The sequence below is a fragment of the Elgaria multicarinata genome, chromosome 4 (assembly GCF_023053635.1).
Source record: "Elgaria multicarinata webbii isolate HBS135686 ecotype San Diego chromosome 4, rElgMul1.1.pri, whole genome shotgun sequence".
Taxonomy (NCBI): domain Eukaryota; kingdom Metazoa; phylum Chordata; class Lepidosauria; order Squamata; family Anguidae; genus Elgaria; species Elgaria multicarinata.
In genome coordinates, this window is record NC_086174.1 from 123,528,720 (window position 1) to 123,545,548 (window position 16,829).

At 40.0% G+C, this 16,829-nt stretch overlaps 1 protein-coding gene across 2 annotated transcripts in view; it reads right to left on the reverse strand.

Moving 5' to 3' along the window:
• The window catches only part of MYT1L (myelin transcription factor 1 like), a 385,911-nt gene that overhangs the window by 22,811 nt on the left and 346,271 nt on the right, over positions 1–16,829 (reverse strand). For both annotated transcript variants that reach the window (XM_063125114.1, XM_063125113.1), the window contains exon 17: positions 1,226–1,288. In XM_063125114.1, coding sequence (XP_062981184.1) covers positions 1,226–1,288 — 63 coding nt within the window. The remainder of the gene's footprint in view (positions 1–1,225; positions 1,289–16,829) is intronic.

A 16,829-nucleotide genomic window follows, 5' to 3' on the forward strand; every position in this document is an offset into this window, starting at 1 on the left:
TAAATCTATATTAGTGATTTAAAGATATTTTATACGTTAGCCTCAAAGAGCAGAGTTACACTGGCAGTAAAAGGATTTGAAGACTTGAAATGTCTCTAGCCTGTGCACACTGAAACCTCTATAGTGTCCTCTGCCCCTTACATTTGCCACCATTTAAAGTTAATTTGTCATTCCTTAAAAGCACGAGTGTCTTGGTTAAAAAAAATGGCACTGAAAAACTCTATAAGTGTGAGTGTATGTTTGGGCAGAGTATGCCAATTCAAGTGTGGAACACGGTGGCCTGGTTCAGACAACACGCTAAACCATGCAGCGTGTTGTCTGAACCAGGCCAGTGTGTGGTACTGCAGTGGTTCATCAGGTCTACAAATTTGGCCTTGAGTATGCACTTTTTTTCCAAACTGCTACTCACCTATAATGCCCCACCAAACATCACTGAACTCTCATAAGTTGTTGGGTGTTTTTTTTAATGTCACACATTCCTCTCCTGGTGAGATGGGGCTCAATTTGGTTAACTGGAAACCAAAGTAAAATCTGAGGGGTTTGAGGATTGGTTGTTTTAAGGCCTCACCCAAGTATGTGTTAGTTTTTTGGAAAGTCCTAGGTTTGCTGTAGATGGCCCCTCTGTTATCTTTAGTGAGATTGTGCTCGGATTCCCAGCACCTGGCACTTTCTATTGGTACTTGGCACTCTTGAGGAAGTGGCTGTTGATTGTTTATTAACATGTGACTGGTGTAGAAAGTTTAATCTTGTTATCTAAGATGGCTTATGTGCTATAACATTTATATTGTATTTTATATTTGGTTGATGTTGATTTTTTTTGTTAAATATTGTTCTGAAGTTTGTAGTTTTTTAGCACCTATTATCTGGCACATTAATTTGTTCTGCAGAGTTCTGCTGGTGATTTTTACTAGATTGGGTGAATTAGTTGTGACTTGTGACTTAATGCTGTCACATTATACTGCTGTTTAGTATCATGAACTCCTTGGAATTGGGTATTGAATTGTTTTGATGACTTCTTCAGTTTTATAATAAACTTAATTGTTAATGTTGTATCTGTTGTGAACCCAGTTTGAGTGCACTAACTGCAGAAAAGGGCTATGCAAATAAACTTGACTTGCAGAGCCCTTAATGCTCTTTCCTGGTAGACCAGGTAATTCAGGCATAAAGCCAAGATGATCCACCAATTGGAAATTACTGTCACAGAGAACACAACTTTTTAACATACCTTCGATGTGAAGCATAATTTCCAGTAATATGCCCAGAGCCGTCACAACCAGGCGTGGGACACCTAAAATAAATAAAGAGTAATTTGAGCAACTTTGTCTTCAAAATATGAAAGCCTACACATTAACTGCCCATCATCAGAAAGCCTGGCATTTGCATAGATGTTTGTCATAGAAATCCCATGACACCCTCTTTGATTGAATGCTTGCTGAAGATCAAATTTCTATAATCACATGCAGAGATGTGTTCATTTCTACGTCACCTAGTCCAGATCTACACCTCATGTCATATCAATACAATCCCATCATGGTGATGCTATATCCCTCTTGCACATTTATACCTTGTAGCACACACAATGGCATCTGTTGCTTTATTTTGGGTAATACGGAATACGAAGTGGGAAATAACACTAGAAAATCAGTATATGGGATGCATAATGTGCCCAACACATAATGTGCCCAGTGCACATAAATACCAATAAAAAGCATGAGTGTAGATCTAGCCATAGTGCCTGTTCCAGGGGTCTTTTGGGCAAGATGCTCTCAGTAGGCCCATCCCCTCTTCTTTGCCACTGTTAATGTCTGTTTGCTTGTCTCTCCTTCTGTGCCACATCTACACCATTTTCCATAGGCAGAGGATGAGCAGCTGGGTTGGGGGTCTCTATGGATTGGTGCTGGGTCCTTTGCTGGGGTGTGGGCCTTGGCAAGTGCCTGATGATGCTATACCCTGATTATAGACATTAGGGCCTCATCTACACCTTGAGGCCTCCCGGGACTGGGTGTGGGGGGAGAGGATCCCGGGCTTACCGGTCGCGCAATTGCGTGGCCCCTATCCTGAGCAAAAAGGTAGGTAAGAAAAAACAAAAAACTCAGCACCAAAAAGTGCCATCAGCCATCCCAGCGATGGCGAAATCGCTCCCCCTGATGAGCACGGAGTCACCTCGTGCAGCTCCATGCCTTGAGGAGCCCTGCCCTGCTACTCATGGAGAGGAGGGAGGACCCAGGAGCCTGTGCCACACCACCCATGGTCCTCAAGGTTGTCCTGGGACTGCAGGAAAAATTGGGAAAACCACAGTCCCAGTTCTCCTGGGACAACTGAGAGGTCATTCCCAGTTGACCTCAGGATCCCCTGTGCATCATTTGGACACATAGCTGACCCTGGGATAACTGGCAGGTGTAGATTAGGCCGAGACCACCTGCTCACTCATCAACTACTAGATATTTCCATTTAACAGTTGATGAATGAAAAATTTCCAGGCCTACTTCGCAGTAGCACACAAGTATCAGCCCACCAGTTACTGAGTTTCCACCCCCACCAGCAAAAGAACAAGAGCTATACTGACATTAAAATATTAACAATATTAGAGGTTAGACATAATATATCAAAGGTGATTACTGCATTAAAGCCATCAAAAAGACTAATGAATGCTGTTGATTATCTAGGCTGATTTCTTTACCCTACCATTCAAAGAGCTTTTAGCAGCTAGAAGCTACATAGCAGGAAAATAAGGTATACAGCTCTCTTATGACCAAAGCCAAAATTTATTTTTTACAACCCTAAGTACTTAAATGTTTACACTAGATTGTCACACATCTGCAATTTGTAGAAAAGCCATTTCCGGTATCTGTAGAAATTAACCCATTATTATAGTATCTAGCCCGCAGACCTTTACAACCAGTGACAAATCCTAAACAGAAGTATTTTGAGACAATTCAAATCCTGGCATCTAGTGAGTTTAATAAGTTGTGGTAGTTTTCTCTTGATTTCTAAGTCAGTTCTATTTTTATGCTCACATTCTAGCAGCCACAAATTTTCAAGCCTAAAATTGGGAGTTTGTATTATTATTATTATTATTATTATTATTATTATTATTATTATTATTATTAATTTATATAGCACCATTAATGTACATGGTGCTGTACAGAGAAAACAATAAATAGCAAGACCCTGCCGCATAGGCTTACATTCTACAGCTGAAGTTTGAAATGAAACAATAACATACCACCTGTGGTTACATTTTCTCTCACTCTCACTCACACACATACTTTATCATGATTTAAAAAGAATTAAAGTGGTTAGTACCCTTTTGCCAAGTAGCATACAACATTTGCTGGGGAATGGAGGTGAGAAAAGGAACCTATCCCACCCATAATGTGGCATGACATTACTAGATCAAGCAATGTCAGTTGGGCTTATGTCAAAGGAAGTTATGTTCTCTGTATGCCCTGTCCACTTTCACTGCAAGTCCTGTCGTAGTATGCAATTACACCGGTTAGCTTTGTACACAAGAGTTTTCACTATCACAGGGCAAGGCTACACATTGTGACAGTGATCCTTTGGCAGAAAGTCGTGTAGGCCGGACTATAGAGCTGGGTTGTCATGGTGACAACACTCCTGTGGCTTCTGCTTAGCACCTTGCTTCCCCTCCTCCGACATCACATTTGTTACTCTCGTGTAGCATGAATTCCCAATGCATTAATTATGGCTTTTTAGCTCTTTAAGGCTGTGATTCACTCTCCAATCAGAAGAATATTTCTTACCTTTTAAGTCAAACACAATCTTTTCTGAATTTGAAATGTCAAAGTAAATCTCAGTTCTTGCCATGCAAAAAGCAGAGGTAGTCATATTGGCCATTAGCAGCATTTTGCTAAACTGAACTTCCTGTGTTAAGGAGCTGAGAAATCTGGGACTGACCTGAAGGACGAGTTTTCCTTAAGTAACAAATAGCTCCCTTCTATAGTATGAAAAAAAGTGGGTGAGGGGGGAGAAAAGAGGAAGAGCGTGTTCCTTACCTCAGTTCATGATTAATTTATTAACAGGTAGTAGATTAAATCTATGAACTGGATTACATTTTCCCCACAAATTTTATTTTCAGGAGAAAGATGAGATGAATGACATGTACCCCATTCACATAGCACTACATGCAATAGCATTCTTCCAGGCGGCTGACAGAATGAATTATGTTCTCTTCACTTCAACCCAGGCTGAGTTAAGAATTTGTGACAGTGGGGGAGAGAGGGAATAAACCTATGAATTGAAGAAGTGATCAAAAGACAAGTCCTTTCAAATGGAGTTTATGGTAACATTGAGAGGCTACAAGTCTTAAGAATGATCCTAAAAGCACTGCTTGCTACAAAGGTATTTTAAATTTAGCACTGTTTTTAGATTTCTAAATTGCACAGAACTCCAGACACCTAATTATAATATTTTACTAATTACAGTGTGTCTGTGTTAACCTTAAAGCAATTTCTTGCACATTTTTGCTATTGTTTGCTGCACTGATATATTAGTGAGGAAATGTTAATATTCACAAAGCATGTAATAGCTTAAAATTAAGTACCTATTACAAAAAGGCAATAAAATGAAACTTTTTAAACTATACACATATATTTTACACAGTCATCCGGAGACTGCCCGAGTACAAGATATACTAATTTTGTGATGTGTACTATCAATAAACACGGGTATAATGCTTAGGACCTAAGTCTTAGGCAATGAGTGGCTAGCCAAATTTGTGGTGGAAAAATCAGAATTGTAATCAGTTACCCATCCATCACTGCATTGACACTTGGCACAAGATTTCATCATAGAAAAATAGTTAGTGCAGCCTCAGTATTATTGGATCAGAGTAGAACCACTATTGCGACTAGTGGGATGGGACCTGCTTACTAGCATTTTGGAATTTCTTCTTGGATTCTTACCACAACCGACCGCTGGCCCAAGCTAGAGAAATGACAGGCCCAGAATAACAGGGTGGAGAGACAATCAAACCCCAAAGACATGCAAGCCCTGCATATATACCAAGAGTGGGAAATAACCATGCCCCAACATTGTGCACTGTGGAAATATCAAGACTGCTTCAGGTGAGAGGGAATGGGGCCTGCAGAAACACTATCAAAAGGCTGTTATAGCCAATGCACAGAATAATTCTAATACTAAAATGAGGGGTCGGAAAAATACAAAACGAAACTGTTTGTAAACCCAACAGTTCAGAGAGCAGCATGCAAAATGAAAGTGCAAAACACAGATTCATGTCTCTCAGAATGAGGGTAAAGTCAGAGAGGCATGGAACACTTTGCTGCAGCACTCCCTCAGTTTTGGCTGGCTTGCGCGTGTGGGTTTTTATTATTTTGTTTTGTGCTGATCATGACTTATTTATTTATTTATTTATTTATTACATTTCTATACCGCCCAATAGCCGGAGCTCTCTGGGCGGTTCACATAAATCATGTGCATCTCTAGCCTTAGACACACTAGAACAGTGATCTTCAACTGGTGGGTCACAACCCAAAAGTGGGTCACAAACTCAGTCCAGATGGGTTGTGGCAAAGCTGTTTCCACCATGTTGGTCATGGAGAAAGTTGTGAAAGTAGGCCTCATGTTGCAGGTTGGGAGACCAAGGTGGGTCTCGGGTCTGGACCAGTTGAAGACCACTGCAATGAGTGCTACTGCATCAACTAGATTATGTTAGATACTCTTAGGTTTCTTTCTAGAAGTTGTAGAAAATTGTGCACACAGGAATTTATCCTGGCAAATACTCAGATGAGTTGGGTTGGAGATTTTGAGGAAAGCTCAGAAATGGGTAGGTCAGAGAAGTGATGATTTGGTAGAGGAAGATGCCTGCTGTGGAATTTTAAGATGTTTTTAGAATGTTTTAGGATGTTTTTTAGGATGCTTTTAACAAAGTATATTATGTTTTAATTCAGTTTTATGTATTTTATTGTTTATTGTTATTCTCCGCCTCGATCAAAATGGAGAGGCGGGTAAGAAATAATAATAATAATAATAATAATAATAACCACCCCACTGAAGTAATCTTGTGCAATTTGGACAAGAGTACTTTCATGTTGTTAACATACTAATGAGATTGTGTCCTCTGTTTCCAGAACACTATTATAAGGTGCTCACATTATGTCTTTTGATGTGAACTGCTTAAGACATTCCTAGCAGCCTCTCCACACTGATTCTGATCATACATGTAGGAAGCTGAGGAAGAGAGGCCATAAATTACTCTATAATCTACAATGACTAAGGGAAAATGAAATAAGAAATAAAGTTCTAAGGCAAGGCATTGCACTGCCTGCCATATAAGGACTACGCTTTTGAAGCTCATGGCATTAGAAAGCCAGTGCACAGACTTAAGGAGATGGGATATGATCATATCTTTGAAATGAGGATGATTTTGTTACAGTGATTCTGAACTGATTCGAGAGAAGGATAATAAGAAAGGAAGGCCATGGAAGAGGCTGTTGTAGTAGCAAGGTGGAAAGATTACAAGGCTACGGGTAAGGGTTTTAGCAACAGATACAGAAAAGAATGAATAGGTTTTCAAACTGCGAAGAAAAAACTAAAGAACTTGGCAATAGTCTGTATACAGGGTGATGGTGGGATGGGGAATGAAAGACTGAAGTGGTGGCTCATAGAGGCAGAATAATCATACATCAAGGGACAGGTCCAGCCAAGATGTTTGGCTGCCTGAGGCAAAGGACAAAATGGCACCCCCGCTACATTCCATGTACAAAAGGTGACCAGATTGGTTGTTGAATCTTCCTTCAATGCTGGCAATAGGATAGTGTCCTCCATCATACCCAAGGGCACCCAGCTAGTTTAGGGCTTTTGATCAGGCCATGTGGCACATACAGCTGTGTCCTCCAAGACAGGGGAATGGCTGGGGGGACTACAGCTGCTGTCCTCCAACATCAGCTGCCTGAGGTGGATGCTTCACTCTGCCTAATGGTGGGGGAGGGCTCTGTCAAGGAATGAGGTGCTGTTGAGGTGGAAAGAATATGGAGGCTTATACAAGAAACTAAACTTCTTTGCTTAGTCCAGTTACAGTAGTTTTATTTGTAATATATATTTCCATATCAGGAATATCCCACAGTGATATTCCATATTGGGAATATTTTAGACCAAATAAAAGTGCTTCTTCTCTGAGTCTAGCTATCTACCAACAAAACACTAATGAGGTCTTGGCTGTTTCTGTGTTAGAAACACATTTGCCCAAAAAAGTAAGAAGAAAATAGGCCAAATGAGAGCACAACTAAACAATGGCTGATAAACTCTAGTGCTCTGATGTAGAGATTACATTTTAAGACTTTAAAATTCTTAAAACAATTTTTAAAAACTTAATTATATGGGCACCAGTTCATTATTAGTTCATGAACTATTGGGATTTTTCTAGAAAGATAAATTTAAAGGGAAAATAAGAAGTGGTGCTATCTTCAAATATGCTGACTCCTAGAAGCCAGTGTCATAATTTTCCCACCTGAGAATGGAAAAGGCACCAGCTTCTTTGAAGGAGGTGGTGATTTGGTCCCTTGTAAAGAAACCTAACCTGGACCCAGCTAACATTTCTTTCTCACATGAGTAGTCACTGGGCAACTCTAGACACTCTTAGATGAAGCTGATTTTCTAGATCCATTTCAGTCAAGGTCCAGGCCTGGGTTTGGAACTGAAGCTTCTTTAGTTGCCCTGTGGATGATCTCTGTCAAGAGAATGATAGAGGGAGAGTGACCATGTTAATTCTCTTGGACCACTCGGTGGCGTGTACTCAGTACCATTGACCATGATATTCTTCTGGATAGTCTGTCTGAGTTGGGGTTGAAGGCAATGCTTTGCAGGGTTCTGCTTCTACTTGGATGATTGATTACAGAAGGTGGTGTTGGAGGATTTCTGCTTGACCCCTTGGAAACTGAGCTTTCGGATCCTACAGGGTTCCATATTATTCCCCATAATATTTATCTACATAAACTACTGGGAGAGGTCATCCAGAAGTTTGACTGAAGCGTCCACATATTGATGACATCAGTATGTGGATGATACTCAGCTGTCTCTTTTTCACCAAATCCAGGAGAGGAACTGGGTGTTCTGAATCATGAAAAGATGCTATTATGTAATTACCTCGTGGGACTTTTTCTTTTCCCCTCAATTCTCACCATTAAGCAGATGGTAGCCAAGGAAAGTAAGGATCCCAAGCCCTGACTTTGGGTAGATTCCAGCTTGGGTGCCTGGATTATCAATTCTATTCACAACCTGGCTGCCAAACAAACCTCTTTCTAGAGTTTTGAAAATACTCTGCACTGCTGATAATTTAATATCTCTCCCACCACCCAAATTTAGTCTTATGTGCATTGCATTGATTTGAACAGAAGCTGTATGAACAAAAAATATAAAGTATTTCTATTACCAACTTCACAAAGAAGTTTTGCACAGCTTTGCTTTCAGTGAAGATATGTACATCATTCAAATAAGATTACATGCTTAGGGCTGTATGAATGGTCTGCAGAGTCAGCTGTGTAGAGCAGAAGGGAGGCCTAAGGTTAAAATGGGGATAAATAGCCCAACTTCATAATGAAACAATTAAAATGAAATGCAAAAACACATGGAAGAAATAACCCTATGAAACACACTTGGCTGAACTCAGGGAAAGCCCATATTCTACTGTGGCAGAATCCCATGAGACCATTGTCATGAGCTGAAGGTCCAGCAATGACCTGGATGTGAGTGTGAGGCACCAACTGTCCAATAGTGGAGGCTGCAGGCCTGTGCATCACTCTGGATCCAGACACCCCTGAGATGCCAAAGACCCTTAGCCCAGCACTCCCAGGCCTGGAACAACATCTGTGCCTGCAATATTTGTACCGCCCATATCCAAAAGCCCCACAGTGAATGGTGGCAATGCATAAATGCCGGTTGTGCACCCAGCATGAGCTCTTGGAGAGAAGGAGTTCCATGTCTGTCTATTTAAGGCTCCCATGTTGTAGGAAGGGTTAGAGCTCCTACTGAGACCAGACTGAAGCCTTTTATGCTTCAGTCCGGAGGTACTGCGCTGGACTGAAGCATAAAAGACTTCAGTCTAGTCTCAGTAGGAGTTCTTCTAGGTTCTACAACATCTGGCTGTTTTGCTGTACTGAGTCCCATCGGCTCCTGCTATGAGCCGAACATAACAACCATCAACTCAATGACCAGAAGACACAAAGGTGTAAACCTTCAGGGTAATGGTCATATGAGTCACCAACAAGTACAAATCAAGCAAGTGCCATCTGCCAGCTTTACAGGATCCCCAGTTCCTTTCCTGTACAGGTGTAACAAGGCAGCATCAGTGACTGAAAGGAAAAGAAGGCAAAGTTGCTGATGTGTACCATATTTTCAGCTTAATCATTGGAGAGCTTTTACCCACTGTCTTGTTGCTGTTGGGAGTGGATGCAGAAAAATTAATTTCAAATTAAGCCAGACACAACTGAAGTAATGATGATTTGGCACCAAAGAGTGAATTTACTGGTCACTGATATGGTCTGGTCTCTTCTGTTCACTTCGGATGCTTAGTATTAACATAGGATGCAGCCTTATATCAGTTTGGGCTATTTGTCTATCTAACCCAGTGCTGTCTACTCTGGTTGGCAACAGGTCTCTGAGATCTCAGGCTGAGGTCTTTTCCATCAGCTACTACTTGAGTTCTTTCTAACTGGAGATGCCAGGGATTGAACCTGAGACCTTCTGCATGGAAAGTATGTGTTCTGCCACTGAGCAGAACATGCTTGCACAACTTCAGCCTCCTCTGTTTATGCCCCCTAGGGAATTCCAGATACCTTTTTTACCCATTCCAAATACTCATAGGGGTTGACCTGGGACAGGAATAGTGAGATATAATATTGAAAAATAATCATACAAATACCATTGATCTGGGCAGAGATACTCCTCTAGTCCTTCATTATGAACATGTTAAGGCATCAATATTTCAGCCAGTGGAAGGAGTGTTCCAAGACTTGAATCTAAGCATCACATTTGGTTGGTTCAGTTGTTTGCTTTCCAATGTAAACACAAGGACGAACGATTTTTGACAAGGTTTTGTTGTGAAACAGTCGGTTCATATACGTATTTTCTGGCCAACTGAAGCCAATCAGATGTAATTAATGGTCCTGTTCCTCAAGTGTGTGAATTGCTGGGTAGAGTGAAAGCTTCATGTGCTGTTGATGATGAAAAGATGGGACAGTTGGCAAAAGTAGAGGGGGTGGGGTAAACAACCTGTAAACCTGGGAATATAAAGGGGCTTCACTTTAACTTATGGTGATACTGAGAGGAGAGGGAACACTACAGGGTCCAGAAAGACCTGTAGGATGGTTTTTAAAAAGGGGTAGTTGAGAGATGGAGGCACTGAGATCTGTGCTCTAGAAAACTAGAGAAAGGGAAATAATAGAGATGAAGGTGCAAAGAAACTGTGGTGGTGCAAGGAGTGAATTATGTTATGGGATACATACAGGAAAATAACTGAGCAACTGAGAAATGGGATTGCAGAGAGGTGTGAATAAGGAAAATGGTGGTACACATAGAAAGAGAGAGAGAATACTGTGTATACTGTGCAGTGCAAGGAAAGAAAAGGCACTCTAAAAAGAAGGTAGACAGAATGGGATAAAAATAAAATAATAAGTTAAAATGGTAACACAAATGCTTTTATGTGGTTAATCAATAATGTATTCATGTGATGTTCAGATAATAATAATAATAATAATAATAATAATAATAATAATAATAATAAAAATCACCCTTGACATGATTTGAACTCTGCACCTCTGTCCTAGACCCAAACCCATAATTATATCTAGAAAGGTCAGTTGATGTCAAGGTCAGGGATACTTTACTATATCTTGTGAGAAGGCTGAGACCTTTTCACTGCCACTTAGGGACACATTTGACAAAAACAATTGCCCACCCCAAAGCTGCTATTTGTAACAAGCGAGAAGATTCCATTGGTATTTATTATAGTTTATCTGTAATCTCTCTCTCTCTTTCTCTCTCTCTCTTGCTAAACTGCACTGGAAGCTTTGCTGAAGTGCTGTATATAAATCTTTCAAGTAAGTTAATAAATACATTGAAATTGATAGAATGTGGTGATTGCTACTAGCATAGTAGACTATTTTAAAAAGGGTTAATGGGAGATAAGTCAATCAATGGCTATTTGTCATGATGGTGGCTCTTTTTAGGGCCCCAAAGTAGCAAATAAATAGTTTTCTAAACTAATAAAATAAATAATCCAGAGGCACTATACTAAAAGGTATTATGAGCTTGTTCAATGTATAGTAGTAAGTCAAAGATATTTTAAGAAAATACAAACTGTTTTTATATGAACACAGCTCCAATTTACTGTCAGTTTGCATATGCTGATTTTACTTGCAACTCAAACCTAAAGGTTTCAATAGTTTTTTTCAGTTCATTCAAACAGGAAAATTGTACATTTTCCAAAGGTTCTGCATCTTAAAGTAGTGCACTTTTAAAATTGTGCTGTTGTTGTTTTTTAAAAACGTGCTCTTCAAGTTCTGCATTTTAAAAGTTGTGGGTTATAACACAATTTTTGTGAATACAAGTTTTGAAATTTGCAAACAGTTTTGGAGAACATGCGCTCCTGTTCATATTTGCATTCTTTGTTGCAAACAGGGCATTTTTGAGTGATTTGCGAAGTGAAATGAAATTCTGATACATCCCCACTTTGACTTGAGCCTGGAAACATACTAGCAGCCATTGCAAATGGCAAAGTAATGGCATAAGGTCATATCAACTAGTCCCATTAACAGCCTAGCCACAGTTTTGGACTAACTGAAATATATGGACCATTTTGAAAGGCAACTCTATGTATAACATATTTCAATAATCCAAACAGGATGTTACCAGAGTACAAATAACTTTGACAACACCATCATAAGTACTATGCAAAATCTGCCATCATAGACATAACCATAATTCTTTTACTTTGGATTATTTGCAAACTGTGTCCACAGTTAAAATCCATGTTATAGTCTGTTTGGATTTTTTAAAAAAACAAAAAATCTTAAAATGTGTAATTGGAAATCCATTTAAAAAAGAATGGATTTAAATGGATTTAAAAATCCATTTAAAAAAGAAGCCCTCTTTCAAGACAATCTCTGTCCCGGTAGGGCCATAGTTGATTTATTAGCCTAAACTGAAAAAAAGTCATTCTAAGTCACGGAGGCCACCTGTGCCTCTGGTGACAATGCTAGATCTAAGAACACCCCCAAACTACAAAGCTGATCCACAGAACAACCAAAACAGTTTTTGTTCCAAAACCAGTTCTGAGTTCCCCATTGAAATGGATCTAGAAAATAAGTTTCATCCAAGAATTCTTGGAGTTCATCAGCAACCATTTGCTGAAGCACCTCGCCCAGGAAAGCGACTTGGGCACCAGCCTACAGTTGTTTTCATCTTCTAGGTTAAGTTAAATTTCTTCAGGAGTGGCCTGATCACCACCTCATTTAAAGGGACTGGTACCACCCTTTCTCTCAAAGAGGAATTTACAACCTCCTGACTCAGCAGGCTAATCCTCTCTATTAGATCTATTAAGCATACAAGTGGTCTCCTGAACATGACCAAGCACCTCGTCCACATCCTCAGACCTCTGCATCTGAAAGTCATCCAACGCATCTGGTCCAGCCAGTGTTCTGGATACCTCCATTACAGGAATTGCAATAAGTGTGGAGCCTAAGCCATGATGGATACAAACAACTTTATCTTCAAAATGTCTTGCAAACACGTCAGAGTGCCACTAAACGTACAACTCACTTGCTCAATCTCTCTCTCTCTCTATTGGCCAAATTGGAACAGGGCTCTCACTGCTCGGGAAAAGCTCTACTCAGTGGCAATGTGAAGATACAATGACTGTTAAAAAGAAATCCTTCTTTTCCACTTTCACCGCTACAGAAATGTTGTTCAGTCAAATGGGAACCAAACACACAGCATCAATTGCATAGACTGAAAATGTCTTGATGCCATGCCATTCCCCTTTGATTTTCCCTTTTCCCTCCAACAGAAACATTCTATGCCCACTGAGCAAGCTCAGTCTCACTGGGCTGTTTTGGGCTCCGTTGTTACCATTTTTTTCCTAATCTTTTTGTACTTCTGAAAACCTTAGTGTTGCTCCAAGTCTGCTGGTGTCTCCCCTCTTGTGGGTGAATGGTACCATTTTTGGCTATATAAGTATCCAAGCTCAGAGAATGAGTTTGCTCTTACATATAGGTTGTGGAAAGTATTCCACAAGGGTAGGAAGGTTGAAAGCTACTGGCCTGCATAATTCTAAATCTGACTGCAACCATACTAACCCAGGATGCGTGTGAAATTCTCTTATACCTATCCACTTTTTTTAGAAACCAAAGTGTGGCCATAATTTATACTAGATTGGTATATTGAATTGCACTTAGACTTACACAGACAACCGGCTTAACTACACATCAAAAAACTCCTTTTGAAATTTTCCAAGTTTCAGCAGTAGATTGTCTTATTTCCAAACAGCTGCCTGCATACATGGCAAATGATCTGCTCAGATATCTTCACTGAGTTATCTGCATTGTAGCCTTAATATTTAGTAATTAAATACCCTCCCTAGTAATTGTTAATTAACCAAGAAGTACACAAAATATATATTCTTCCTTTTGCTTTAATTTCCTTTAGAGACACAAGCCTTAGCTAGACTTAAGGTTTATCCCGAGATCATCCTGGGGTCATCCCTGTTCATATAAATGACACAGAATATCCCGGGAGCAGGCAGGGACGACCCTGGGATAAACCTTAAGTCTAGCTAAAGCCTAAGTCTTCACTATGAAGTACATGATACATTTTTCCCTACACCATCATATTAAGCATGGGGCACTTTTGCTAGGACTTTGTGAATCAAACATTTGCCAAATAAATTAGTCCCTGATCCGCTGGGAATATTTTACCTCAGTCAGCCAAAACTAGGCTGACAACTGTTACCCAGAGGACCTTCTCTTCTGCCGCTCCCAGACTGTGGAATGGCCTGCTACAAGAGATTCATCAACTTAATACTCTCTCTGAGTTTAAGGCAGCTATAAAGACAAGTCTCCTCCAGCAGGCCTACCCAAATGAATTTTAAGATGTCTGATTATTATATTGCATCGGTTTTATATGTTTTTAATCAGTTTAATGCATTTGATTTATGTGGTATTTCTGTATTAAATGTTGTTTCCCGCCTCGATCCAGAGGGAGAGGCAGCCAAGAAATAATAATAATAATAATAATAATAATAATAATAATAATAATAATAATGTGTAGTAGCTAGAGTGTTGGACTGGGAGTTGGAAGATCTGGGTTTTAGTCCCCACTTGGCCACAGAAGCTCACTGGGTGACTTTGGGCCAGTGTAATAAATAAATATATTCTTTCAGTGAAGTTCGGCTATTGGGCGGTATAAAAATGTAATAAATAAAATAAAATAAAATAAGTTCCACTCACATTTTGTGTGTACATAGGAGCACTCTGCTCTAATACGACTACCAGCATGCAAATATTGGAGGCCAGATGTATACTACAGATAAAACAAAGTACTTCTTCACACAGTGCATAGTTAAACTTCAAGCTGTTCTGATGGCCACCAACTTGGATGGCCTTAAGAGGAGATTACACCGATTTACAGAGGATAACGACATCAATAATCATGATGGTTATATATTACCTCCAATATCAGAGGCAGTATGCCTATGTACACTACTAGTTGCTGGGGAACATGAGCAGGAGGGGGCTATTGCACTCATGTCCTATTTGTGGGTTTCACACAGGCAGCTGGTTGGCTTCCATGTGAGCAGAATGCTGGACAAGATGGAATCTTGGTCTGATCCAGAATGGCACATTCATGGAAGCGCAGCCTCCCCACAAGGCTGTAAATGCACGCAGAGTCTGTTGACTGTAGATACAGACACCCTTATCTGCTGCCAAGGTGATTGTATGGGGACTGCTATCATGGGTGAAGCAGCAATTAGTACTGATACTGTGTAGTGGGATTTGGCTTGGTAGTGACCCTTTGGGTGCTCTGTAGCCATTAAGGATGTGTGTATGTGTGTTTGTTTTTAAATCTGGCTCCTAAAAGGGAAGGAGTGACATGTGGCATGCAGGGTGGGTGGTATAGGCGGCAAAAATGGCCTTTGGATCTCCCACCCTTGGTCTGGCATATTTTCCCCCAAGTTCCTTTGGGCCATTTACATCCTTCCCAAGGTTTCTCTCCCAAATCAGGAAGAAAGATTTCTGGATCCACCACCAGGATACGTTGTCCCACCCACCCCACTGATCTTTTGAAACTCAAGATCAAATGACAGTTCTGGTGGATTGTGCACATAGTAATTTCTTTCCCGCAATGAACTTTTTCATAGTTTTAGTCGTTCTTCATAGACAGAGCTTTTAATACCTCTTTTTACTGTTGTCCTTTAAATTTAAATGGTTATTTTAATGCTACTTTAACTTTCTTTAATTTTATGTTTGCTTTGTGTTTTTTATTACTTCTTAGAGAACTTATTGTTAATGGCAGTTATAAAATACTGTTTTGCGACAACAGCAACATAGTACTGAAGATGTGGAAACACGACACAGTCTGTTCCCCTACACAGGTTTTCTAGTGCCAGAATTACAGGCAGTGGTAGAGACCCACATATCAACTCTGCAACCATGAACAAGAAATTCCCCATCCATTAGTCTCTTTTTCTCATATACGCCCCAGCAGCAACTGCAGGAGGGGTAAATGACAGCTAAATCAATATATGTAGATTTCCTTTGTTACTGAAGAATAAAATGATAGGCATCAGAGTACTTTCTGCCACTTTACTTTTGATTAGCTGAACAGTCTCATTACAGGAAAAGGCAATGATAGTATTTTGCTAGTTATCAAATTAAATAAAATAACACATGCTAACTAAATCATATACGGATAAATGTATAATAAACTTTGATTAGAAGCTAATCAAGTGCCTTGCCTTTTATCTACCCTGTAGCTCTGGGAAAGAAAGAAGGGCATAGAGCTAGATCTACTCTGCATATGAGGGTGGACACTTGTGAGCAAAACAAACTTTACTGGAACACTGGAAAAGGTTTGTTCTGCCACATAAGCACAAGTTCAAAAATAAAGAAGGGGTGGGATGGGGTGGGGGGCTTAGGATAGTTTAGGTTAGGGTTACTGGATCAGCACTCCGACCTCAGATCCAGGGGTCTGAGCTCCCCTCCTTCTCTCCCTCACAGCCGGCAGGGAGAGAAATGTGCCGGCTGTCCTTCTGAGCTGGCAAACTTTGTGGGGAGCTTGTGTTCTTTGCAGAATACAAAGGCGGTGCACTTTATAAACATTTGTAATGTGCTTCCAAACACATGGCAGGAGAAGATTCACAAAAGCTGTACTAGCACATCCATTTTATCATTACTTTAATAAATTGCCTTACAGTTTCAGTATGCACCTACTTATAGAAAGAAGACATGTGATATTCGAATGAAGTCATATGATTAGAAATAGCTTCTCTCAACGTGCAAAATAGATTGGATGACAGAAAAGAGAAATACAAAACACGTTATTTAATGGTAACTTCCAGGGATGAGGAGAGAAAATTAATTATATTCATGATTATGTTCAAAGTCATGTCCAAAGAAAGGTATCCGAGCAAGGATAGTCGAGTATACACTGAGTGATCACCACAGGAAGTGGGAGGAAAAGGATTCCTTGGCAAACATCAGATCTCCTACTCATCTTCCTGTACCACTGAGGTAATACTATTTATGTAATAAATAATAAAAAAACCCACAGCTTCTATATATCTGAAGAAAAGCAGT